Source organism: Phoenix dactylifera, chromosome 15, assembly GCF_051530095.1.
Source record: "Phoenix dactylifera cultivar Ajwa chromosome 15, Ajwa_hap1_PhDact_Kaust_v1.1, whole genome shotgun sequence".
NCBI classification, from domain to species: Eukaryota; Viridiplantae; Streptophyta; class Magnoliopsida; order Arecales; family Arecaceae; genus Phoenix; species Phoenix dactylifera.
The window spans coordinates 15,305,885-15,332,082 of record NC_143204.1 but is presented as its reverse complement, the minus strand read 5'-3'; the positions used below and the strand labels follow the sequence as shown (position 1 = coordinate 15,332,082).

Here is a 26,198-nt window from a genome sequence, read left to right as displayed (position 1 = left end):
ATTTCCACCTTGGTCCAAATTCTGCGATAACAAATTGGCGTGAGGAGGGCTCATCCCCCAACTACATCAACTGAAGGGAGAAACAACCAGCATGAAGTGTGAGGAACCCATGGCGCATTGCATGCTTCGCAACGCTGCACACCAACCTCCCAAGGGTCATTAAAGAGCTCCGAACCTGCTTCATCGGAGCGACCTGCTGTGCTTGTAGACAATAAGTAGTTCAACCTGCTCACTCAACAGGTGTAGGCCTTGACCATGGTGGTTCAGAGTCTACAGCAGACAATGACGCGACCGAAACCGATCCAACAAGAAACTGGCCAGCACAACCCCCATTCTCAGCATCGGTACATCACGTGCCCCAAGAATATGCACCGCTCTTAGGATCGAGATCCTAAGCGGTCGCGTCAGAGTCGGCACAGTCGGTGGAGGACCCCTTTAGAATGGGAGATGGTGCACTCCAAGCCCCCATTCTAGTAGGAACTTCGTCCAGAGTCTCGCGCCTGTTCGTCCCATGGAGCCCCCGCCTAAGCAGGTTGTCGACCTCGATAGGAGAATAGAGGAAATGAACTGTCAGATTCAGACCCTCAAAGGGCAGGCGCCGAAGGGTGAGCAACGACTTCAACTTTTCCTCGAAGCCCCTTCTCCTGGCAGATCATGGAGGACCAATTCCATGTCGGATCAAGATGTCTCAAATAGAGTCGTACGACGGCACCTCGGATTTTTTAGACCATCTTGAAAGCTTCAATGTTTCTCGATGTGATACAGACGAGTGACGTCCGCTCTTTCTTCAAAGAGGTCAAACTCCAACCATGGGATCAACTCTCATAATGCTACACGGAGCCACCGACGCCATGCTTTACAAAGCGTTCCTTGCGACCCTTCGGCCCGGATCTATCCACTCCTTCGGGCAGCTCACTCGCCTCTTTGCACCAAGATGGATATTAAGATAGTCTTGAGCCAAAAAGGAGGCCAATTGCTTCAGCCAAAAGTTGAGTGGGTCCAAGCTTAACTATTCCACATATGCCGTCAAATTTTATGCTCTAGTTGCAAACACTTAAGTATTAGCTACCGCATCTTTTATGCTGGGAGTTTATTTTATATTCCGACCATGAGGCTCTCAAATATCTCTATAGCATGTATAAGCACATTTCACATCATTCTAAGTGGTCAAGTTATCCGCAAAGGTTTGTAATCTTGCTTCGGTAGCTGATGCTTTAAACTATCATACTTGTTTGCTTACCACCATGCATGCTACTCTAATAGGTTTTGATTTTTTTAGAGATACGTTGGCTACTGATCCATACTTTGCTAGTATTTTTAATGAGGTGCAAACTCAACAACATGATGACTTTCAATTACAAAATGGCTTCTTCTTGAAAGAGACTCACCTAAAATCCTACAAGAGCTGCATGGAGAGGCTGCCTTTGGTCATGACAAGGTATATTCAGCTTATGTCCATGCAATATTATTAGCTAAGCTAAGGAGGGATGTAGAGAGATATATCGAGCGATGCCATCCATATCGGGTATCTAAACGGATAGCAATGAATGCAGGAGTATGCATACCATTGCTAATGCCAAATGCACCATAGACCACGTCAGCATGGACTTTGAATTGGAGCTCTCAACGACTAAACGTGGCTTTGATTCGGTCTTGGTGGTGGTGAATCATTTTTCTAAGATGGTCTAGTTCATTACATGTAGGAAGACACTAGATGCATCTTTTATTGCAGGACTGTTCTTTCAAGAGGTGGTATGGCTATATGGACTTTCGATTTCATGCCTTAGACAATAACCCCAAGTTGAGAATGATTCTTTCATTTAGCAGTGCTTACCATCCACAGACAGATGGGTAGACTAAGATAGTGAAAAGGGAGAGGTAGCCACCAAGTGGTAGCCTGGTGGTAAGGGGGCTTGGACTCCACCCAAGTTGTCCAGGTTTGAAACGCGTGGGCGTCGATTAAATCAGAAGACCGCATGCCCCACACCCGGATGGCTCTGTATGGATATGCTTTCCTTCTATCAGTATTGAGGTGGCGCTGGGGTGACGTACTCACACGTGGATGGTCCAGTGAGGTTTTTCATAGGTTAAGGAGGGCATGCGCGACCTGCATCGAACATTCTTTGGTGGAAGGGAGGCCCTGTGGGGGCTGCTATACGGGTGGGGTTCTGCCCCTCCCCCTCCCCTCCTATTTTTCACCAAAAAAAATGGAGGGGTAAGAAAGTTGCGCACATGCTAACAGAGTTACATGCTCATAGTACTTTGAGAAACAACAACTAATTGTAATTGATCTGTGAATCTATAGGCTTCTAGTTGTATGTATGCTCCATCTTACTAATACGTATCGATACTAACTTTTTTAATAACAGCCTATTTGGGTAATCCAGCAAGATTGCACTAGATTTTCTATTGTTAGATGGATTGGGCACTATATTTGGGCATGGCTATTAGCAGCAGCACTTTCCATCTCAAATTCTATGGGAGGAAGAATATGATCTCCATCAGTTTTTTTTTTCTTTTCTTCCTATAATTTTTGGTATCTTCTTTCCTCTTAGTTGCCGATCTTTCACCTCTTCCCAATTCTTATAAAATACTCCTGCGGGAATACCCAAATAGATTCTAAGGGGGCAAAAACTAGAAATGAAAGCTAGTTTTCAGTTCAATCGCAATTGAACAAAAGATTTCAACTTTGCTTCCCACGGTTCCTAAGAAGGCTGCGGTCAACAGTTTTTTTGAGGACGTTGCTAACTTTGAGTACATACTTGGCAAACTGAAGCATTTTTATTGGATTAGAGTACAAAATCATCTGCAAAGCTAACTTTGATAGATGTAATAAGAGAGAGATGGCAGTATGGCGCGTGATTTACACAGAAAGTAAGATGTGAGTTGGAAGTTTGAAGTGAAAGTGGAAGTAAAATGGAGAGATTTTCCATTGGAAAACCAAGTCACATGAAGATAATAATTGCAGCACGATACCTCTAGATGGACTAGACCTCAAAATCCTAAGAAATCAAACATCATTAATTCCTCTTGAGAGGTTACTAGCAACATCCTACGTCGCCTAATCCAAAGTTCCCTTAAATCAACAATAGGCAGAATTATCATGATCCTGCCTCTGGTTCTCAAAGCTTTGTGGGATGAAAGTCATATCTGGTGCTCGAATTCAATCAAGTTTATGATTATGGCCTTCAATCTTTCAGGCTCCTCATCGAATGAAGCATACTCATAGTCAATGGTCCTCAGGATATCCTAATGATTGATGTTGTCTCCCCAAATTTTATTACTCAGAAACGTAACCTTGGACCGTAGTACATGGTTGGTTGTCATCAAGTCATAAAAACTCAAATACGCCACCAGAAGTAGAGATGACAACCAGGTCAGATCAGATACAAGACGAACGGAAAATCTTTCAACCTGAACCACAGCTGTTTACTGAATGAATTAAAATCCAAACTTGCACCCGACCATTTTATTAAGCAAATAATCCAAGCCAACCTACAATAGGTTGAATCAAGAAAAACTAGTTAAGCAGGTTAAGCATTGCTATGCCTAAAGTGCAAGACTCAATCAAACTGGCAAAGCTGATCAGGCAAACGAAAATGTCCAAACAAATAAAAGCTCTTCATAGCTCATGCTGCACGCTTACTGCTTTCACCGAGACATGAATTCAGTTTAACACTGATCTTAGTTAAATCACCTTTTTCAATAAAGTATCACAACTGTGCTCTAAACTAGCAAGAATGGTCTAACCTGAAATTGTTGTGGCCCTATGCCCGTTTTGGTCTGTTAACAAACGTCCCAGAACCAAATAATCAAGTCGCTTGGTGGGCACTGAACAGCCTCCCCACCAGCTCTGATAGCTTGACGGGCCAAGGTGAGAACTCATGCTTTCCAGGATATAAAATGGAAAATGAATGTAGAAAGAGACTTGGAAGAAAACATCATCCAAAGACAAAGGAAAAGATAAACATAAACATCTAAAATGAGGCACCAAGTTTCTAAGCTATAAAAATTTCTGTATTGTACAAAAACATTGTGATTCCAAAAGCTATGGGGAGCTATTCTTCCAGCCATAGTTCCAAAGAGTTAGCAATGGCAAGTCGTATATCAGAAAAGTTCTGCAGTCCACTGCATTAGCCGCTACTCCACTTTCTTGTTGAGTTTAGCATCTCCATCTTGTGATGAAGAACTGCTGACCGTCGCTGGCTTTGATTCATCATACTCCAGCAGCTGTAGAAATACAAAAAACTTGAGATCAACTCATTTGCAAAGATGTTCAAAAAATATTTCATTAGATGACCTGCTAAAGTCCCAACAGATGGCAGGCAGTGAAATAACAAATTGGGAAGTCTGTTTCTCTTCAGTGATAAAGATGCTATACAAGTCTATTTCTGACATTCTCCTTCCCTTTTTCTCACAAAGTACCTAGGATTTCCTATCACGACATAATAGTTAACTTGTACCTTTTGCTTCCGTTATTCATGATTACAAGCATTTCTATTCTGTACAGAGTTTCCCATGATTTCAGAACAAATACTCAACTAAGATATGCGCTAAGGCAAACTGAATTTTGTTTTCTTTATCAGTATAGGTCACAATAGGATCCAAGAACATGAATTGGATGTAACAAAAATGAGAATATTAAGATGAGAAGGTGATAAGGTTAAGAACAACATAGTGGGGCGCGGGTATGTTTCAGAAGCTATAGGTGTGACTCTAATTAAGGATAAAGTTATAGAGAGCCAATTGTGATGGTATAGCCACGTATAATTAAATCTGAAAATCTACATAAGCTTTAGCTAGAAAAGGTACTCACATCTCTGTTTCAGAAAGGGAAGGGTCAGTTTTTCCTAGAAATGTGAACATGGAAGACCCATCACCGATTCGTTATGGTCATACCTAGAGTTAACTGAACAAAATTTAAAAGAAACAATTTGCAAAAGATTACAACAAGATTGAAGGTAGCCCTAAAAAGAAATGAATAGCATATGAGCATATATACACTCCTCGATGGTTCAATTATAGTAATATAACAAAGGTCACAACTTCTCACCACATGACTTACAAGACAGAGATCACATACCAATTAAAAACCAAAAAGTTATATAACTAGGAACCGTCCCTCCGCGCGGAGGCTGGCCGGCGGTTCAATTATAGTAATATAACAAAGGTCACAACTTCTCACCACATGATTTACAAGACAGAGATCACATACCAATTAAAAACCAAAAAGTTATATAACTAGGAACCGTCCCTCCGCGCGGTCCCTCCGCGCGGAGGCTCCCCGGCTTCCGCCGGCCAGCCCCAGCCGACCTCTCTCTTCCTTCCTCTCCCTCCCTCCCCTGCTCTCTCTCTCTTTTCTTCTCTCTCATTCTCCCTCTCCCCCGCCTCTATTGCATCGGTACTAGGCCGGCATCGCATAGCGTGGGGCCATACCAACCCGTGCTGCCGGACAACCGGTACAGCCCAGTATTAGCACAGCAGACGTTATAAGTGATAGTACAAATGGAACACAAATGTCCAAGAAAAAAGAAATGAGATATGAGTCCACAAAAGTGACAAAAAGTCAGATGAATTTATTTTGGACAATGGTGTTCAATTATTTTCATATCACATCCCTATAATCGGCTTTGATTCAGGTACCTTGTGCATAAGACAACCAAGCAATTCACCTCGTCATAGTGAAAATTCTAACTCCAGTAAGTGATGCAACATAGGAGGGAAAGAAAAAGTGATCTATGTAACCTTTCCACTGAAAAAATAATGCAAAATAAATATAAATGGAGCAACTATTATCTTCATACAACACCAATAAACATCATTACTGCGAAGTCCATAGATGGCAGGATATGATTTGAACCTGAAATAGAAGTGATCAAATTCAGATACTAATTGAATACTAGTGATGTGGATTTTTCAACTACTTAAAAGAACTCTTGATATAGCTTTGATTTTGTTTTCAATCTTGAACCTTGCCTGCAAGTTGACTTAGCAGTTTTATCGATATGAGAGTTTGAATAAGTAGTTCTTGCTGATTGCTGAATATTCTACTTAAAAAAGGTTACCTCTGAGAAGTCTAGAAATACCAAGAACAAGTTTAACCTATAACCACCACTCCAGTCATCTGGTGGTACATACATAGAACTTACGTAAGAAGAATCACAGGATAAAAGGCATAGTTGCAGCTTTCAGCTTGCCGGATTGACGAAACTGAGAAACAGAAATCGAGATAGATGGTAGTCCCCCAATCAATGAACATATTAAACTACTATGTTCATTTATACACCTTCAAAAGATTGAGTGCATAAATAGACCCACTTAAAAGCAAATCAACAATTAACAACATCTCTTTTCTATTTAAGTACAAAGATCTTTAGTCAGAGAAACAAATTTAAGCAAATCTACACGCTAATATGACAGAGCCTACACTCCGTTTCTGGCAGGCATATTCAGTTTCACCATTCCAAAAATTAAGTCCCTATACCATTTGCTATTCAAAGGAGTTAAAAGTTTTAGTAAGTCAGTAAAGTGCATCACAGAGAGAGAGAGAGAGAGAGAGATTTAAGAGAAACAAGATAAAGAACAAACCGGTTTTACTTCTCCATTCCACAGGCAGTGAACAGCCATAGATCCAATAACACCAGGTACTATATAAAGAAGAGCAGGCTGCAAGTGATGAAGGCCACAAGGTACAGCAAATGTTGAATATTGAGCCCAAAAATACAAAAAATAATACAAACAGGCATAGAAAGAGATATTGAGAAAGATGATATGATCTATTCACCTGTGCAGCTTGAAACCAATTCATTACAACAATAGTAACGACCAAACCAAGTGTGTATCCAAAAAATGCACTATTAAAATAGCGCTTTTGTTCTCCTCTTGATACGTCAAAGCGCAATGCCAATGCTACAAAAATCCCTGAAGAAGAAAAAGGCATAATTTTCAGCTTAACATTTAGAAAAAAAAAAGTTAGCCACTCTCTAATCCATTTGCTAAAATGATCAAAGCAATTAAACATTAAACATGAATAACTTTTAATGGTTTTCTGGTTCAAGCCCATGGTTAGCTGGTTGACACAGAAAGTAGGAAAATTGACAGTAAATCAAGCTTACAATAGTCACACTCTCATCCACTCCAAAAAAAGAAGAATGAGAGCGTTTCGGTACTACCTAATTCCTTATAGTTGTTAAAAGCAACAATGAAGTATAAATTTCTTCATTTTATATATCCTAATATGCAACATCTCCACTCATGTTTGAGAGTTTCATACTGCTCTGGAGATGCATCATAATGTAACCAAGAAAAAGGGAGACCAAATATTTGATGAAATTTCTGAGAAATGAACTGGAAGAACTTTTTTAGAAAGACTTGCCCTAAGTACGAAAAATTGTAGTAGGATCAATATAACGCCACCAGTTGATGGAATAAAGGTGGTTGTTTTATATATCTATAAGTACAATAAAGTTTAATACATTATGAGAACATGTTCCGAAAGGAAAGGGCTCAACTGAAATAAAGTCCTTGATAACCATGTATATATTTGAGTGGTAACAGTCCAGTTTGCCTTAATCAGATAAAAGGCAGGAGGCTGGGACCAGAATTGGTGCGAAGGACATATTTTAAGTTGGTCACAATTCAAAGTGGTACAAGGAATATGTGCAGAAAAAGAATGACGCAGTTGAGGAATTAGTTAGCTTTATAAATCAATGAGCCTCGCTGCACAGTAAAATCAACAAGCCTCACCACAACTTCTGGAATCTGCTATATGAAAGCTCCTTTATCATTATTTTTCTTTTGCTTTTTCTTTTTTTGAGGTGTAAGGAGGGATAACTATCCTACCATTATATTAGAAGGTTTTAAAATACAAAGTAGGGAAAGAGAAAAAGAAAAAGAAAGGAGGATAAAAGTAAGAAATAGAACAGTGGGGGAAAATCAACTACAAAGGCTCCTGAACAGTTTCCGGGCACTTTGACAACTCAGCTTGGCTTTGCTGCTATCCAACAGACCACTCCTTAAACAAGTGCAGGGTTGTCTTCAATGTGGACTGATGAGCAGAAGATTTCCTCAAGAAAACTGGCATTCCTTTCTCTCCACGGTTTCAACTAACTGCCAGTACTAGCTGGCTTTTTAACTCTTCTATTTTTCCATGCTGTCCAGAAAGAAGGTAAACTTCCTGATAGCATTATTATTATCATGGAAAAATGCATTATTGATGCAAGTCTTTCCAAACCCTTCCTCACCTTCCATGCAGGCTGTTTAGGCGTGTTCTTTCCTATACCTTTTAAATAAAATTGAGCCACTGTTTACTTTTTCCAATCTTTGATGCCAAATGCACTCATTCTTACTCAAGAACAGTCTAACATGTAAATTGTTGAAGGGAAATCTAACCAATCAAACAAGCCCAATCAAGGTAACATTTGGGCTATGGTCAGCTTATCTGGTGCTATCACAACGTTGATCCTGCATGTATTGTTATTTACTCACAACTGGAGAGTTTCAAAGACTTGTTGTCTCATAGTAATTTACATACTATTGAAAATGAACTCACCTTATCCACTTTAAAATGGAGTTAGGTGGCTTTGCATTTAGAAAGCGTAGAAATATCATGATTAAAATCAACAATCCATATCAATTTGTTTCTTAGGGCTGAACAAGCCTGACCTACGTGTTAGAGACAAAATACCAATAAAAGAATCTGACCATAATACAATTAATTATTTTAATGGAGACACTCCAAGTTTCCACTTCCTAGTGGATTCCAAATTAATCGTTTCCCCTCCTTCACCTAAATTCTCTAACCGATCACCTAGACAGCACAACTCCTTTAAGGATGGCATCAATATATAAAACAGAGAAACAAGAAGACAATGTCTTATTGGTAAGATAATAACAATAAAATATTAAGGAACAAAAAAAAGACTATTGTCATAGAAATAAAACCTCTCACCAGGAATCACAATATCACCAAGGCCAAGCATTGAAAAAGGCCGTGCTGAATCAGAAGTTGGGAATAGAAGCTGATGTTGAATGAAATAAAATCAGAAATTTCATATTAAAGTAACCACATAAGCATATCAGCAGTAAATAACTCCACTAGTTCAATCAAATAAGTAGAAAAACTAACCTTTATGGGAGCATCAAAAGATTTAGCAACACTAACCATCACGGGAGTAAAGAACACCCAGAAGATATCATACACAAACAGTCCAGCCTATAATTGAAGAGAATACAAGACATTATAAATTAAACAAACATCTCCTAAATAGCGATCAAATTAACGCATAAAAAATTATGTCCAGTTCATAAATGAATGACCAAAATAATTGATAGAAGCAAAGAGAACGCCAAGTATCCAAAGATCAATGAACATGCCTCATCAATATAAACTAGAAAGTGATATCCTCTACACTTTGATCAACACAAACATAATAGAAACTAAGACAAAATCTTAGGGCCTGTTTGTTTTGTTGCTTCTGGGCTGTCTTCAAGTCCAATTGCAGCAACTTAAAGTATTTTAAACAGTTGGATTGCTGCAGCTTATTGGGATGCAGCAACTCTAGATAACAAAATGGGCTGATATGCCACAAGAAGTACCGCACCCAAATTGGTTGCAGGAAAAAATGCTTCAACTCGAGTCACACGAGCTTAGGGATGGTTGCCCGGTTTCAAGATTTCTCAGCCTATTCAAATCCCCACCCTGTTGCCTCTCCCAAACATGCATCCCATCTTTCTCGTGTTCCCCCTACGCCATCCCCACCCCTCCACCCCCTGCCCCCCACCCCTCTAGGGTGCAGTCCACCCCACCAACCCACCCCCTCCCTCAGCAGACAACACTCTTCTCTAATCCTCCTCTCACAAGTATCATTCATTCCATGCATGCCATCCACTTCTACTCTGCCTCTCCATGGCCATCCCTCAACCACCAACACTTTCCCCACATTCCTGAAGCCTGCCTCCCTCCTTATCCTCCAAAAAGACCGGCAGACTCATGCCCAGACCCTAAAAGATTATGTCTTTAACATTCTTGAATGCAATGCCCATGATGAAATGTTAGATAGAATGCCTGAGATAAATATGATACTTCGACCTCTACAATTTAGCCCATGAAGCATTGGACCTATTCCACAATCTCCAGTTTGCTAGCTCCTAAGTTATAAGGTAGCAATGGTGACATTCACTCTCTTTGCACCAACATGGGTAAGCTTGGGACATGCGCTATGCATGCCTCCATGGAGAAGCACGAGATGGATGGTCGGATCAGCATCAAGACCTACAAAAGGCTGACAAATCCAGGGACATGCCTTCGAATCTAGCCTCAGCTCTGAAATTCTCACCCGCAACGTGCGTGCGGGAAGTGTTCGATAAAATGCCTTAGAAAGGATATGATAACTTCAACCATAATGATTAACGGTTATGTCTAGAGGTGCCAATAAGCCAAGCTGCTCAAGCATATATATTTTTAATAATATTATATTTATTTATAATATATATTATTAATCTAATATTTTAAAATATAATATTTTGTTATATTTTAATTTAATCATATTTTTTAATTATGACAAACGCTCAAATTCGAGCTCGAACTCGAGCTTGAGTATGGTGCGATTGATATTCGAGTCGAGTCGATCTCGAGTGTTGCTTTTTTTTTATCGAGTTAAGTTCGAGCTTGGATATTAAGGCTCGATTGATCTCGAGTTGAGTTTCGAGCTCGAGTATTTTAAATCGAGTCGAGCTCAAGCCTTTAGCTACTCAACTCGGGTCGGGTCGATTGCGCCCCTAGTTATGCCAGGAATAGGTTGACCCACTTGGAATCTCATCCTTTGGATGACCATGATTAATGGGTCGATGATAAAGCAACAGAGTTCTTTGATCGAACGGTCAATTATAATGGCATCAGATCAGATGAGATCATGTTCATCATGTAGCCATGGAGGACACCTACAATATCAATCCATGATAAAGGTATATAAAATATTATCAGTATTTTTTTTCATTTTAATATTTATTTATCATTATACTAATAATATTTTAAATTGGAAATAAGCATAGGGATGGCAGGTAACATTGCAGTCCTAGTCATAAGGTGAAGATATCTCTTCTAGTTGACCAATCATGTAGATTTTTCTATACTAGCAATTCCTAGTTGCAACTTTCCAAACAAAAAAATCAAATATATTCAACTACAAATGCTGCAATTTCTCTTGCATGAAATTCATATTACAATGTATCTCTAGTTGCAAGGAATCAAACAGTCCCTTACTGTAATTAATTAGTTATCGAACCAATCACTACTACAACAAATACTGAGTAACATAATTGAGACTAACTAGGACCATCAACCAAAACCAACAAATCTTACCATGCTCGCATAGGTCAAATTAATGTTAATTTTCCACCATCTATTCTTACATAGTCAAACAGCCTCATTAACAAGCTACAAATTAGAAAACAAATAACCCCCTATAGTTTGTGTACATGCAAGATAATTGTGATAACAGAAAATATTCTGAAAAGGGGAACAAAATGTTGATGATTATCAAGATGGCCACCACCACAGATTACAAATATGGGAGATGCAGAATATCATCCCTCTGCAGTAAACATGAATTAAATGATCTAACCCAGTTAATCATACTTGAAATGTATACTAAAGAAATGAGATGGCAGAAGAAAGATTGACACAACATTAATCATAGCAGCCAGGTCTGCCAGGCAATACTTGGGTTGAAATACCCCTAAACATAACAAATATACCTTTATCAACTACTATGGTCATCCAGATAGTATGAGGAAAACTCTGGACACCCACAATATTTTAACTTATAAAAGATCAAAATAGATTATAATCCATCAGCTTAGGTCAAGGGATGACCCAATATTTACAAGACCCATAATGTTCCAACAAAAAAACATATGCTAATGCCAATGTCATATCCAGACCATTAGGTAGCTAGGCTAGAGTTTATTGTAGGTACAACTGTTGAGCAGCGTCTAACTTTGAAGGCCTCACGGACTGACCCAGACAACTGATATGCCTGAACACTTGCCATATGGTCTATCACTAATGCAGATATTCCATTTCTAGATTATAAATAAAAAAACAACAGTCAGTTCCAACCAAGTGGCTTTTCCCAATAACTCTAAACCTTTGATTACATTAGAAATCATATATGCTAGATACTCATAAATGAAACCTCATAAAGATGCACCTAGATTTTATTAGTATAGATTTGGAAAAATATATATTTATACTCAAAAAAGAAAAATATATATTTATATCTTTATATTAGTGATTAAATACCAAGCATAAGTTGTAAGGTATGTCCATTAGATTCCAAGAATGCCTAGGAATCAAGATGTACATCTAAGCCTGAAAGGTAGAAGGTAATGCTTGAAAATTGATTTAATAAATGTTCTAGATCAAACATAAACAATGATTATGCACAGGTAGGCATAGGAGAAAGCAACTGAACATCAATGCACAAGCATTACAAGATAACGGCAATGACAACAAGATAACTGCAATGACAACAAGATAAGGTGGCAATAAGCATTTCAGGTACATAGTAGGCGAGAAAGAGATGTATTCTTCAACAAAAGATAAAGCTTCATTATCTCTTACCAAGAGAATTGCACCAGTTTTAAAAGAACCCAATGATAACATTTCAATTCCCTACAAAATATAAAATGGTTTGTTAAATGAATGCTATGGATGCAACAAGTTAAAAATAAATGTATTATATAAACCCCTGTAGATCCTTCAAAAAAAAAAACATCCCATAAAGTTTGAAATAAAATGCAAAAAAATCACAACATCTTGTAGTAGATAAGAAAAACAATGATGGAAGGTATGGAACAACCCAGATGGCCACTGCAAAATCTGCGGCTACCACATTGTTTAGAAAGTTATAGCAGATGAATCACATACTTTCTGAAGTCTGAACATAAATATTAGCTTGATATCACACTGAAGATGCAAGGAATGGATAAAAAGGCAATTCAATGTGTCCATGGCAAAAGTTCCATTTGCAAGCAATAATGGGCATGAAAATTAAAGGAAAAGGAACCAGAAGTCCCTTAGACCTGGTCCTTAAGTGATGACACAAAAAAGCCTAAAAACAAATATGGCAAAACCAAAAGCACAAAATCTTAGTCATCTTTTTTCTTGCTAAAACTAATCCTACTCATCTATAAGCATTTTCTGGCCATCTGTGTTGATTCGGACCTTGTATAGGGTCCTATAATCATTTAACTAAGAATGCATCTAGTTGATTAAAAGCTAAACCTTGTTTTAGTTAAAACCAAAGGTTCAACGTCAGTGAGTGGCATTCAAGATATCAACTGGGAAAATAAATATACAACACAAATAGTATAGTACTACAACTTACAGGTGATATTGATGATTCGAAAACCTATCCCTATATAAAAGTACAAAAGAAAGTATGGAAGAAAACATAGCAATAAATTTTCTACTCTAGACAAGATAATGAATTCTACATCTTTTAACATTTCTTTAAAGCGCAGAGGAAAGATAATAAAAATTGTCCACCAAAAACAAAACAAAGAAGAATACAGGCTAAGGGTTAATATTTTGCAATAAATTCTATATAAAATTTCAAAGGAAACATTGGGAAAGAGACAATACAAAACAATAACTTCCAGTTCCATAAGATAATGCAAAAGATTTTAAAAAAAAATAGCAGAATATATCAAAACCATCAAAATTCAATTATTTGGAAAGCTAAGGCTAACCTGAATGCAGAATGAAATCCCCAAAATATTGTTAGCAAGCCAATGCTTTTGTGAAGCATACCACACACAGAAAAAGGTTCCTGGAATTGAGGCAACAATCTGAGACCTGGTGAACTCCACTGAAGCAGCTGCATGAAAGGAATATTACAAAATAAGCATCATTCCAAATCAAACTGACACAGAGAAGGAAAAAACATAACAGCTCAACCTGCTGATTAGAAACAGGGGGCAAATATCAGTATTAGATCCTTCAAAATTTTTATCCATCCTAAACTTTCACCACATTTTACCTGAGCTTGGTGCAACAAAAACATTCAAGCATACACAGAAAGAGATACCAAAGAGCTCATGCAAACAATAAATATCACAGAAACTTGAAAGAAAAAGCTGATCCATGGACTGCACAGACTCAAGAAAGAGAGTAGAAATCTGGATGCAATTAGACCCACCTGTATAAGCAGAGATACAAGAAACCATGGATACAATTAAATTTCATTGGTGCAAACAAACTGGACTAATGGGACTGGATCGATGCTTCTTTTTTTTTTTTGCGGAGAAGGGGGGTTCTGCTGGTGGTATCTTAATTCACTGGGATTCTAGCTGGTTGAAATTGAAAAGATCCATTACAAAAATGTTTTTGATTTTGGTAGAGATATAAGATTTAAAACACACAAGGTGGTTTGGATGTTTATGTGTGTTTACAGCCCAAACGATCACAGCAAAAGACAAGAGGGAGCTTCATTGGACCCTAGCTTATTAGAGGGGATTTTGACCTTACCAGGATTTCAAGTCAAAGAAGAATGATCCACCAAGGGCAAATTTGTTCAATTTTATCAGAAATTTGGATTTGTTGGACATAATGAAGAGAAGAGACTTTACTTGGTCTAACAACAGGGACATTCCTTCTACAGCTCGCCTTATATATTCTGATTTTGGAATGGATTACTGCTTTCCACTACCTCTTCAAGAATCACTGCCTCATCCATGCTGAGATCATGCCTCAGTTAGGTAAGCACCTGCTATGAACAACAATAAGAATTATATTTTCCGTTGTGAGAAATGGTAGTTGAGAAGAAGGTTGTGTGGATTTAATTCGGGAGTCTTGGCAAAATGTACCGAGTCATGATAATGTGACCAGAAATTAGGTGGAGAAAATTAAAGCAATTTGCAACAATCTTAAGATCTGGAGCAGGAAAATGAAGCAGGAGAAGCTAACCTTAAAGATGGAACTCTTGAGCATTGAAATGTTATACGTTAAAAAGGAAAAATAAATCTTACAGAAGGAGAAAGAAATGACAGGAGAAAATTGAAAAGGCTATTGGATGAGATTTACAGCAAAGAGGAGACTTACTGGACAATAAGATCAAAAGTTAAATGGATTGCTGAAGGGGATAAAAATACTCTGTTTTTCACAAAATAGCCTAGTCATCGGAGTAGTAGGATAATACCTTAGAAAATCAAATGCTTTCTCAGAATACTTTAGAAGGATGATTTCCCTCATAAAGAATGTAGGATAAGTGTCGACAGGGATAGATTGTATTCAAACACTAATGCTGATATTTATATGTTGGTAGAGCCTTTGATAGATTTCACTAATTTACTAAAATGGTTGATGCCAAAATTGAAGTAAATGGGAGTTTTAACCCAAAAAAAACATTTTTGGTTAATTTTCATAAAACTGATTTAAAAACACAAAAGCCATGTATAAGTTCAAATGAGATGTGGACCTAAGAAAGTAAATGTACAAGATATAAGATGCTGACAGAACAGTGACTAGATAATGGAGAAGACCCTGAATAAGGATTGAGGAAACGCGAGACATTCAGAACAAAAAAAATCTAATATTTTGTGCAAAAAATATGTAAAATAGATTAAAGAATAGCATGCATACAATGGAAATACGGAGCACGCCAAACAATGAGGTCTTCATTCCAATGTTTTGGAAGAAAATGCTTTATCGAAGGTAACAATGTTGCCCTGCACATACAACGCAACAACATATTAGATGCTGCAGCAACTGATTCTAGCATTAGTTATAATAATTTATATAAAAGAGAAAACTTCATTTCAATAGACATGGGGAATAGTACATACGAAAGAGCGATGATCCCAAGGACAAAGAAGTAACATGTAAGAACAGCATTCACCAAATCTTTTGAGACAAATTTGAAAAGCAAAAACAACGATAAGAGCATTGCACTCCCAACAAGAGGAAAGCGCATGGCATGTTCATTTGACATTGTTTCCTGCATGAAGTACAAAGGAAAATGATGGTGATGTAGGTCTACCAAGAAAAAAGAGATATTGCAATTCACAAAATTAAGAGCACTTACTGATGGTGGTGTTGGTTTGACTGACCGAAAGCAGCCCACATAAACAGTTAGGCATGCAGTCAAAATTACATTCCAGTTGGGATTTACCCTCAGAACAAGTGGTGCAAATGTTAAACCTACAAAAAAGTGAACCTGAGTGATAGACTGTCTCTCAATAAACTCTATCCATAAAAGGAAACAAGACCAACTATGTCATGAATTGATTTCATAATTTTCTCTAAAGCAAAAGTAAATAAACAAATCACAAAATACCTGCAGAACAAATGACAAACCTAAGGCATATATACACGAAATATAAATGAAAGAAATATGCTATAAAATATGTATGTTTTTGCTTTTAAACATTAAAAGACCAGCTAAGCTACAAATAAACAACCATACATGTCCTTGGCTGAGGTAACAAATCAGTTCTCACCAACAAAATTTACTTATCACTATATACAAGAATCATGTAATTAGCTGCAAGAAATTTTTATTTCTTGGAAGGAGGATTGATTTATTGACATATACCAATACTGCTAGACTGCTTTCTCATTTTCAACTATAAGAAACAGCTCTTCAACATATTTACATTCTTTGCTTAGCAATTCCCTTCTAATATGCAAGCTAAAAGCTTTTTAGATAGTACAAATAAAACGCACCTAGAAGAGCAAGATTTGCAGCACGTTCATGAGTCTTCATATCAGCAGACTAGATAGAAACAGAAGAAATTTGCAAGAACACAATAAAGCAACAGCAAAATTGGATATCTATGAAGGACTTGAAAACAGAGACAAAATTCTCAATTGCCTTCAACAATCCAGAGATGGATCACGCGTATAAACCCAACCAGCTTAAACCTGCCGAAAGTGCATAACAATATCAACAATCATATGAAGAGGGATAGACCAAACAAACTTCCAACAGATCATAAAGAATAAATATCAATATTCAGATAATTCAGAGGAAACAGAAAAGTGGAACGAAGACAAGTCTCAGAATACGTAGGAAAACATATCACATAGGAATCCTTTGCACAGAAAAGGCCATATCTGTAGAACATGAATATCTAAACCTTTTTTGGTGGGGGAAAAAAACTCTTCTTGTTCATGGATAAAAGGGAGCGCTTTGTGATGAGAATTTAAAGGAAAAATGCTATTTTCATTTATGTACTAAAATCAAGCAGAAATGACCCTTCCAATACATGCTGACTCCCCAAAGAAAATAAAAAGAATAGGTAACAGCCTTCAAAATGATCAAAACATGAAAAAAGTTCCTCAATATGATACCAATGCTTCTATTAAGAGATGAAGAGCGACTTTAATTATAATCTACTTCAAACTTTTTGCTCCTGCGGACCGCAAACTACATCAGATTTATGTATACCTCCGATATCTATAGTCAATTCGTAAACAAGATCGCCGATCGACGCCCATAAACAATTTGTCAACCTAAATCTCGTCCTTCAAAAACCGTAGAACCTCAATCCCTAGTTCCGAGCCGCAGAGCAAATTGAGTAGAAAAGAATTGAGTGAATAAAGAATTAAGAAAGAACAAATCTACGAGGATTCGGACCGTATCTTTTCTGACCTAAAACCGAGGGAGGTCGGAAGCCCCCGGATCCGGGACGGAGATATTTGGGATTCGACCTCCAAAAAAATCCTAGATCGCGTACTCTTTCTCGCCTCTCCTCGCTCGAATAACTGGTGCCAGAGGTTTCGCACGTGCGCATGCCGTTTCATTCATACGCGGACTCAAACGTGCCGCATTGGCTGTTTTGGACACATGGAAGAAGGGCCAGCAGAGAGTGCGTGCGCCGTCTCGGCTCGGCTCAAGCTTGCCGTGATTTGGGTCGGTCCAGACCTCGACCCTGGCGAGTGAATGCCAGCCCATCTCATTTGGTGCTGTGCAAGTTGCAAAAATTTTCCAACCCGTGCTATCACGTTTTCTCAGAATGAATTGCGACGGTAGTGTGAGCGAGGACAGAAGGGGGTCGGACGATATTTGACATCTCGGTCTTTGGGGCCGAGATCAAAGTAGCATGAAAGGAAGTCACCTATGTGAGACGGGTTCTAAGGACGGACTGCATCCTTCTCGAGAATGACTCGGCCACAGTAGTTGAGTGAATTCGGGGGCGGGGTCGTGATGCCAACTTCAGACTGCTGCTACGCGACATTCGCAGGCTCTTAGTCGAGTCTGGTCTATATGGAGCCACATATATCTACAGGGAGAAGAACAGTGCGGATGAGTGGGTGCATTCGCCACCTACCATGCTGGAGGCTTCATCTGGGATGTTCGTGCAGTGGTGCCTCACGCTTTGGGTTATTTTCTTTCTTCTGATTTAGTTGGCTGCTCCCATGTAGGTGAGCTATCGTTATATCAAAAAAAAAAAAAAAAAAAAAAAAACAATTCAGTCACGCATAGGCCAGGAATCGAGTCCAGTTCGGGTTGGGTGTAGTTTCTTTCATATCCTCGAACAATTGTAATTAAAAAGATTTATAAGGATATAGGATGGAACTCCCCACTCCTCTAGCATCTCATAATCTTTTCCCTAGGGAAGCTATCCGTCTCTCTCCATCCATAGCTACGTGATATACATTTGGAAAATAAATTATCAATTGATCCAATATAAAGTTTCTAGCAAATCGATACATAATTTCTAAAATGTGGTTATACAGTCCATGGCCACACGGTATGTACTTGAGAAATTAGTCATTCGGCGACCTAATATATACATCCAAACAAATCAATGCAAAGTCTTTAGAATATGGTATTTATCAGCACACCGTTCATAATTGTTGCCACAGAATTTCGGATCGGGGTCGGATCTCAGGTTGGATAGCTTTAAGGTCAGTGAGAACCAAACTGTACAGGCCAGCCGAGGTGTGGAAGAACAGGTCTCCTTCGGAGAAGACCTGCAAAAAGTCTGCTTGTCGGAAAGTTTTCGGTGGGGGACCTTCCAATGCCTAAGTCAGAATAATAGGCAACAATGTGAAAGAAAGAAATTTTTACAAAAAAGAGTCTCTGAATGAGCTTACTTGAAGACCTCGGACTACCTCTTTATCTAGGGTAGTCAATCGATCCGTTACCTGATTTGGCGCAACGTATCTTTAATGGCCAAGCAACGTCCAGGTCCACATTTACAACATAGAAAACGTTCTGCGTAGGCAGCGTACGGTGGTAATCACGCTGATCGTGCGTTGATAGCAGTGTTGCCATAATTGCCGGTCTTTATTAGGTCATGCAGATTGGCTCCTCGGCTTTTGCCAAAGTTGCTTACCTTGGTTAATACTGAGGTGAAGAAGGTTGGTCTAATCCGAGGCCGAGATGTCCAATATTTCATCATCACTTTCCCCCTACTTCCAAGGCCAAGCTGCATCTTAGTTCGGGTGACGGAAGTCATATCATTATCTCGATCGAGGACAAGGCTTCTAGAAGGGAGCATTAATGTATCGATTGATCTTCTCGAAGTATCACCATATCTGGGCTATCCCGAGGCGCTATTATTGCAGTGATCTTAGTGAATCGCTCATGTCGCATCTCGAGCTGACATGTAGATAAATCAGCTCGAGTAGTTGAACCGTTGCTTTGATTAAGGTTGTCCATAGCTCTATATAAAAGTAACCCCCTCCCTCATTTCGCACTATTGCTTCTTTTGCAAATCTTTCCAAGTGCTTAAGCACTCTCTCGAGTGGTACTCCGGCGAAGCTCCCTTTTTTCAGCTCAAGCATCCTCTGTGCTCCTATCTTTCGGTGGGTGTCTGCTCTTGGCTGCTTAGATTCTTTTTTTTTGCTTCCTCCTTCGCCTCTTTTCTTCACTTTTTCTGCCACCTTGAATAATGTCAAAGTCAACACCTTGGTGGGGAGTTGGTCGTTCGACAATTCTCCTCGAGCTCAGCAGTCCTCACCTCCAGGAGAGGCTGAACTGGAGGTCCGTTCCGGGCTAGACTATAAAGTGTCTGTCCTCATTTAAGAAGAAATGGGCTTCATCTAAGCTCAACACCTCATACCTTCCGAGTTCACTTTTGAGCTCACAGGTCCCGATGATTGGGTAATAAATTCTTCTCCAGCTCGGCTTGGCGTATATGAGGAAACTATCAGGGTCGGGCTGAGATTACCTCTTCACCCTTTCTTCGTTCAGTTGATGAAGGTTTACAGCCTCATTCCGACCCAACTGGTTCCGAACTTCTAGCGGGTCATCATAGGTTTTCTTTCTCTTTGTTTTATTTTGAATATTTAGGCCTCGGTTTTCCTTTTTCGAGGATGCTTTACACTGAATGATATTTTTATCCTCAGAAAGGTCGTTAATTGATCCGAAGTACTTTCTCTTCCATTCATGGATGGAAAGAAAGATTCTTTTTTATTCTCTAAGCAGCCATGGCGGTTTGAAACTCTATGGAGGACACCTCGAAGATCTTTGAACCGACCCCGAGGTTGTCTAGCGATGATCAAAGATTCTTGGACACTCTTCTTAAAGCCAAGATTCTTGCTTCGCAAGAATTGTTGTCTAAAGAGACACTAATTAATGTCAGTCTGAGCCCAGCGACCCTCAGGGTAAACTTCTTCATAATTTTTTTCTTTCTTTTCCCTTCGGGATCATGTTCATATCTAACTTAATCTTTGGCTTTGTAGCTGCTGCAACTATGAAGATTGACCTTACACTGATTTGGAAGAAGATGCGTAATAGGTCAGCTACGGCATTAGAGGATGAAACTCCCTAGAGAAAGAAGTTGAGGGGAGAATCCTTCTCGGTCCCTACCAAAGCTGCTGCTGAGGCTTCGGTCTTGAAGTCTCCACCAAGGTTTTAGTACCTCGGGCAAAGAATGTGGAGCTTGACTCTAAGGTCGAGATTATATCGCCTATTAGGTCGGCCCCTCCAAATGGAGTCGTCCTTGCCCAGTCGTCCACCATTGCCGCGTCTTCTTGTCCATCATTGTCCGAGGCTCATACCTCGACACAGACTAGCCCAAGTTCGTCTGCTCCAGCCGAGGACAATCCTTCAGCCCCAGCCCACTCTTTCAGGGTCTACATCCCAAGGTTGTCAATCAAAAAGTTTGATTCGGCTTTAACGACCCTCGGGATGACGAGGGACGTGGTCCGAGCTATCCAACTTTGAGCCAACAAGAAGATCATGCGCTCCTTCCCCGTCATTGACCTAATGGATGGGTTTGTCTCTTTGGTTATCTGAGGAAGCTTCGATTTTGCAAATTTTCACCATGTCTTTCACTTCAGTCACTGGTTTTTCTTATTTTCAGCATGCTCATGAGGTCAGCTACATACATGAGGCGATTCTATCGCTCAAGAGGCATGCCTTGACCTCGAGATGAAGTGGCAGGAAAGAGTAACCGAGGTCAAAAGAAAGTCAAAGGCTAACCTCAAGCGGGTGGAGGAGCAGGCTCAGCAAGTTAAGGAGAGGGCAAAGGAGGCTGAGGGTAAGGTCAAGTCGGTGGAAGCTCAAGCCTAGGTCGCACGAACCTGCACCATGATTTCAGACAACCATTTGTCCAAGGCCAGTGAGGCCTTCTTAGCCACTAAGCAGACAGTTGCAGAGCTATCCACAAAGCTTGCTTAGGCCGAGCAAGAAGTTGTCATGGCCAAGGAGAAGGCCGCCAAAGCAGTTGAGGACTATCTTTCCTCGAACCAATTCAAGGAGGAGTCCATCGAGAATGCGACTAATGCTTTCCCGAAGGGCTTTGAAGAGTTCTGAGGTCAAGCCCTTCGACTCTTCTCGGGGATGGACTTCAGTAACCTCCAGATCAACCTCAGTGACAAAGAGAACAATGACGATAAGGATGAAGATAGTGGCGGTGAGGAATGAAGTTTTTGTTTCTTTTTTGTTTTGTTTTTGCTCGGATAAACTGAGCTCAATGTATCTTTTTTTTTTTTGGGTCAGGTATTCCAAGCTCTATGAACAAACTTAAAAGTAATGAATATGGAAAGTTTTCTAAGTTCCTAACTTCGTTTGTATTTTCATGGTTTACTTTCTTTGCTTGAGTTTGGTTCATCATATCGAACTTTTCTTTTAATGCCTCTTCTTAGGCTTAATTCCAACCAGAGGATCGGCAAGGGTCCCCAGCCAATCTTGGGTTCCTCAACTGATTTTCTGATAATTCCAACCAGGACATCGATGAGGATTCCTAGTCAATCTTGGGTTCCTCGTATGATTTCTAGAGTTCATCTTCAAATTTACTTCAAATTCTGAGCGAGCTCGGCTTAAAGAGGTCTCGGACATATCTGATGTGTCTCCATGGAATTAGCCAGTTTTGTTATCGAACTATCGTTGACCTTGGAGGTCTTAGGTCGGGGCCTAGGTATTTTTGGGGTGTTCGTTATTTTATCCGAGTCGAATATGCGTGTCATTATTGTCTGACCTAAAAGATAGATGTTGCTGGAAATTGGACCCGGGGGCTGCCGCGAACCGAGAGGGGAGGAGCTCCGCTGCCGGGACGGTGGGCGGCGGCGCGTCGGCTGGTGGCGTCCTCCTGGAGAATCCTGCAAGAAAGCCGGTGGCCGGGCTTTCCGGCGCCGGCCCTCCGAAGCTTAAGTCAGAGGGGGCTAATATGTGGGGGGTAAAGGAGAATGTTTTGCTTTTTTGTGTCTCTCTCCCTGAGTGTGTCTGTCTGAGTGTTTTTGTCTGAGTGTTTCTGTCTGAGTGTTGTGTTTCCCTTTCCCCCAGGTTCTCTTTTATAGGAAGATATTATGTTACCTGGGAGGTGACAGAAGAATTTGTCTTCTTTTGTGATAATTGGGCACGATCACGCTCATTAATGGCATTGTGGAGAATAGGGCCGGATCAGGCCGGAGTCAGGGAGTTGTCACGGTTGATTGGACCCGTTGGGGTGGTTGAACCGCCGGCCGTGGCGGGCTTGGAGTTCGTAGATGGCAAGTGCATTGATTGCTGAGTGAACCGGTGGTCAGGGAGAGCCATACGCTTTGATGGTTCAGTGATCCGGAGATCATCTTGAGCCGTGTTCATTTAATGGCCGAGTGCATCGGAGGCCTGAGGGGGTCTCATGCATTAATGATAGGGCGTGCCGAATGCCTGCGGAGATCGCATGCCTTGATGACCTAGGAATGGTGGCAGATTGTAGTGGAGTCATGTATTTAGTTGTCAGATCCTTTAGAGGATTAGGTGGAGATTGGATATTTGGCTAAGGTACGGGCCCGGCACGGGTGCCGAGCCGAGCCGGTTGCTTAGCAGAGTATCCTGTGGCGGGGTTGCTTCTCTTGGTCGACGCTCCTTGGTTGAGCGCCTCTCTTGTCGAGCGCCTCTCTAGTCGGCGCTCTTTGGCCGAGCGCCTCTCTGGTCGGCGCTCTTTGGCCGAGCGCCTTCAGACTGGCACGACTTTGGTTTTTCCCCCAACACTACCCCCCGACTTCCGAGTTCCAGCTGGCCACCAGCTTGAGCGCGGAAAGTAGTTTTAGTTAGGCCATTATGAGTTAAAAGGAAATTTTGAATTATCGCGCGTTTCAAATTATCGGGCGCTTCGAGGTGCCTCTAATGGGCGGCGTCTCTTCTTTTCCGAAAATGCCTCATTATTGGGACGCCTTCTCCGAAGCGTCCTCGCGTCGTGGGCTCATGATGGGGCCGCATGATCCGACGAGGCGCTTCTGTGTTCGAAGCGTCAGCCCGAATTAAATGTAGCGCTCCGTCTTTTGGGTCGACACGCGTGGTGATCCGAACGGGGAGCAGCATTTTTTCTTGCTGATCTGGGCCGTTGGAGGGATTTATATAAATCCTCACCTGGCCTTCTGCTGCTTTCTTATTGTCTCCTTTCTCCAGCTTTTCTCAGTCCGAAGTTTCTTATCTCCGGCGTCTTTCACAGGTCCCTCTCTTTTTTTCCTATCCTTCCAGAATCCTTTTTCTTCTTCCTAATGGGTTCCGGTCCGAACGAAGTCGAGTCCACCATGGGTGTGCTGGAGGTCGAAATGACCGAGGAATGGTTTTTTCCTCTACATGGGTTCCGTTTGGAGCCCGCCAGGTGGGGGGATCGGGTAACCAATCCTCCGGTAGGCCGGATTGGAGTGTACTTAGAGGCACTCTGGGCCGGCCTACGATTTCCTCTTCACGGGTTCGTGAACGAGTTGTTGACGGAATACCAGTTGGTTCCGGCGCAGCTCGCTCCGAATGCTTGGAGGACAGTGATCGGTTTCCTGTCGCTGTGTTTAGCGTATGGGATTCCGACTTCTGTCAACGTTTTCCGGCGACTTTTTGTGTTGAAGTCGAATCCGGGAGACGGAGAGTGGCTCTACATTGCCCTTCGGGCGGGCCGGCCACTCTTCCAGGGTGCTCCTTCGTCCATTAATGACTGGAAGAAGAAGTTCTTCTTTCTAGGTTCTGAACGGACATGGGGGTTTGACCCTAGGTGGGGGCCGACCCAACTCAGGTCCGTCAACAAAGTCCCCAAGCTTTCTCCGCGCGAGCAGGGGATCATCGACACCATCCGCAGCCTCGGGGACGGTATTTTACTGAGCGGCCTCATAAGTGAGGACGCTCTAGTGAACGTTGGCCTGAGCTCGGCGCGTCCTCAGGGTAAGGGTAACAGTAGGGTGTCTTTTTCATTTTGTTACAGTTCTGAATTCTAATCCTGCTCGTCCTTGCAGATATCGCAAAGATGGTGACCAAGAGCGAGATTTTATACGTCCGGTTCCAAAAGAGGGCGGCCGAGCTCTCGGGAGAGCCGACCGAGCCGAGAAAGAAGGCGAAGGTCTCGGCGACCACAGCGGTCGAGACGGGCGCTCCTCGCCCTGCGCACTCCGAAGCTGGTCGGAGGGAGGGCGCGGGTTCTAGGGGCGCGGGTTCTAGTGGAGCTACGGCGGCGCTCCCGTGCCCGGCGCCAATTTTACAGATTCCTGGTCGTCAGGAAGCCCCAACTGCCGACCAGGGAGGGAGTTCGGCGGGTCTGGCGCTTGCGCGCCCCGCCTCGGTTGTGCGGCAGTCAGATCGGCCGCCTGTCCGACCCCAGCCCTCCAGTTCCGAGCCGGGGAGCAGCCAAGGAGCTGCGGGGTCGGCTCCGCCCAGGTCAGCCGAAGTCGGCCTTCCGGACCCGTCGGGCTCACGGGAGCGGGTGCCTTACGCTCCCGTCTGGTCGGTCTTCGAGGGCGATTCGGCCCTCGATAATCCCCAAGTGGCGCGCGAAGTATTCCGGGTCGCGCTACTTCCGGCCGACCAGGCCAAAATACGGTCCATGAACTACGGCACCTTCATGGACTCCACTCTTTGCTCTGCCGTCCGGGTAAGTTAGTCTTCCTGTTTGTACAGTTATGCAAGCTTTATTTAGTTTCTCACGTCTCTTTACAGCATCTGCACGAGACGGAGACGCTGATGCACATCGTGCAAGACTACCGGGAGCGAGCCCGGAGGCATCAGCAGGGGCACGAGGAGGCCGAGGCAAGGTGCCTGGCGTCCGAGGCCGAGCGCCAGGCGCTCCAAGCAAGGGTGGGAGCGGCCGAGGACGAGGTTCGAGCTCTGACCGCCGAGCTCGAAGAGGAGAAGGGCGCGCACACGTTGGCGAGATCTGAAGTGCGCGCCGTGGAGGCTCGTTTGGCCGAGGCCGAGCTGGCGCTGGCCACCCGCGAGCAAGAGGTGGGGAACGCCCGCCTCAAAACCTTGGAGCTCGAGCTGGAAGTAAAAAACCACGAGCGGAAAGCCGCGTACCACGAGGCTCGGGAGTTAGAGGCTCGGGAGCAGGCCCAAGATGCGGTTAGGCTCTTCCGCGAGTCGGAGGAGTTTCGTGACCTTCTGGAAGAGGAAGGCGTGAACGGGCTGATTCAAGGCTTCAAGGACTTCCGCAACCAACTGCGGCGGCTCCTTCCGGACTTTGACCTGAACCTGCTTAAACCGGGAGCAGGGGTCGAAAGGTCGGAGGCGGAGGCAGAAGCTCCGGGGGCCGACCAGGAAGGTCTGGCCGAGGCGGCCGAGGCTGTCCCCGAGGTCACCGAGATGGCCTCCGAGGCTGTTCCTGGCGCTGCCGAGGAAGAGGCTTTGATCGCAGAGCCGGTCATTCCTGAAGTCGCTGAGCCCGAGACTTAGTATAGTTTTTTTTTTTTATTTTTTTGTGTGTAAGTCGGGATGGCCTCTATACTTGTTAAGGCCGAGCCCGAGCTTTGTACTTAGCCTACGGCTTTTTTG

General features: G+C 42.0%; 1 protein-coding gene across 3 annotated transcripts; it reads right to left on the bottom strand.

The window, feature by feature from the left end:
• Positions 1 to 3,941: 3,941 nt before the first annotated feature.
• On the bottom strand, positions 3,942 to 17,846 carry LOC103707411 (signal peptide peptidase 2-like). 3 transcript variants are annotated; one of them, XM_008791884.6, is made up of 13 exons: positions 17,658 to 17,781; positions 17,454 to 17,556; positions 16,730 to 16,927; positions 16,089 to 16,204; positions 15,850 to 16,001; positions 15,647 to 15,732; positions 13,756 to 13,883; positions 12,626 to 12,676; positions 9,128 to 9,214; positions 8,951 to 9,020; positions 6,785 to 6,921; positions 6,589 to 6,666; positions 3,942 to 4,230 (listed from the first exon to the last, which is right to left on the bottom strand). In XM_008791884.6, the coding sequence occupies exons 3-13, from the start codon at positions 16,767 to 16,769 to the stop codon at positions 4,141 to 4,143; spliced, it is 1,035 nt and encodes a 344-aa protein (XP_008790106.1). In that variant the 5' UTR covers positions 16,770 to 16,927; positions 17,454 to 17,556; positions 17,658 to 17,781; the 3' UTR covers positions 3,942 to 4,140. The 3 variants fall into 3 exon arrangements, with proteins under 3 accessions (XP_008790106.1, XP_008790105.1, XP_008790107.1); XM_008791883.6 differs by lacking the exon at positions 17,454 to 17,556 and having other exon boundaries at positions 17,658 to 17,846; XM_008791885.6 differs by lacking the exon at positions 17,454 to 17,556 and having other exon boundaries at positions 17,643 to 17,815.
• Positions 17,847 to 26,198: the final 8,352 nt, after the last annotated feature.

What these genes read in the sequence shown, in the direction of transcription:
- LOC103707411 (XM_008791883.6), bottom strand. Translation starts at nt 16,769, where the DNA reads ATGAAGACTCATGAACGTGCTGCAAATCTTGCTCTTCTAG. An exon ending in CTTGGGATCATCGCTCTTTC is followed by an intron (nt 15,733 to 15,849) that starts GTATGTACTATT and finishes TTGTATGTGCAG; the next exon opens with GGCAACATTGTTACCTTCGA. An exon ending in GGAATGGAGAAGTAAAACCG is followed by an intron (nt 4,231 to 6,588) that starts GTTTGTTCTTTA and finishes GTATTTCTACAG; the next exon opens with CTGCTGGAGTATGATGAATC.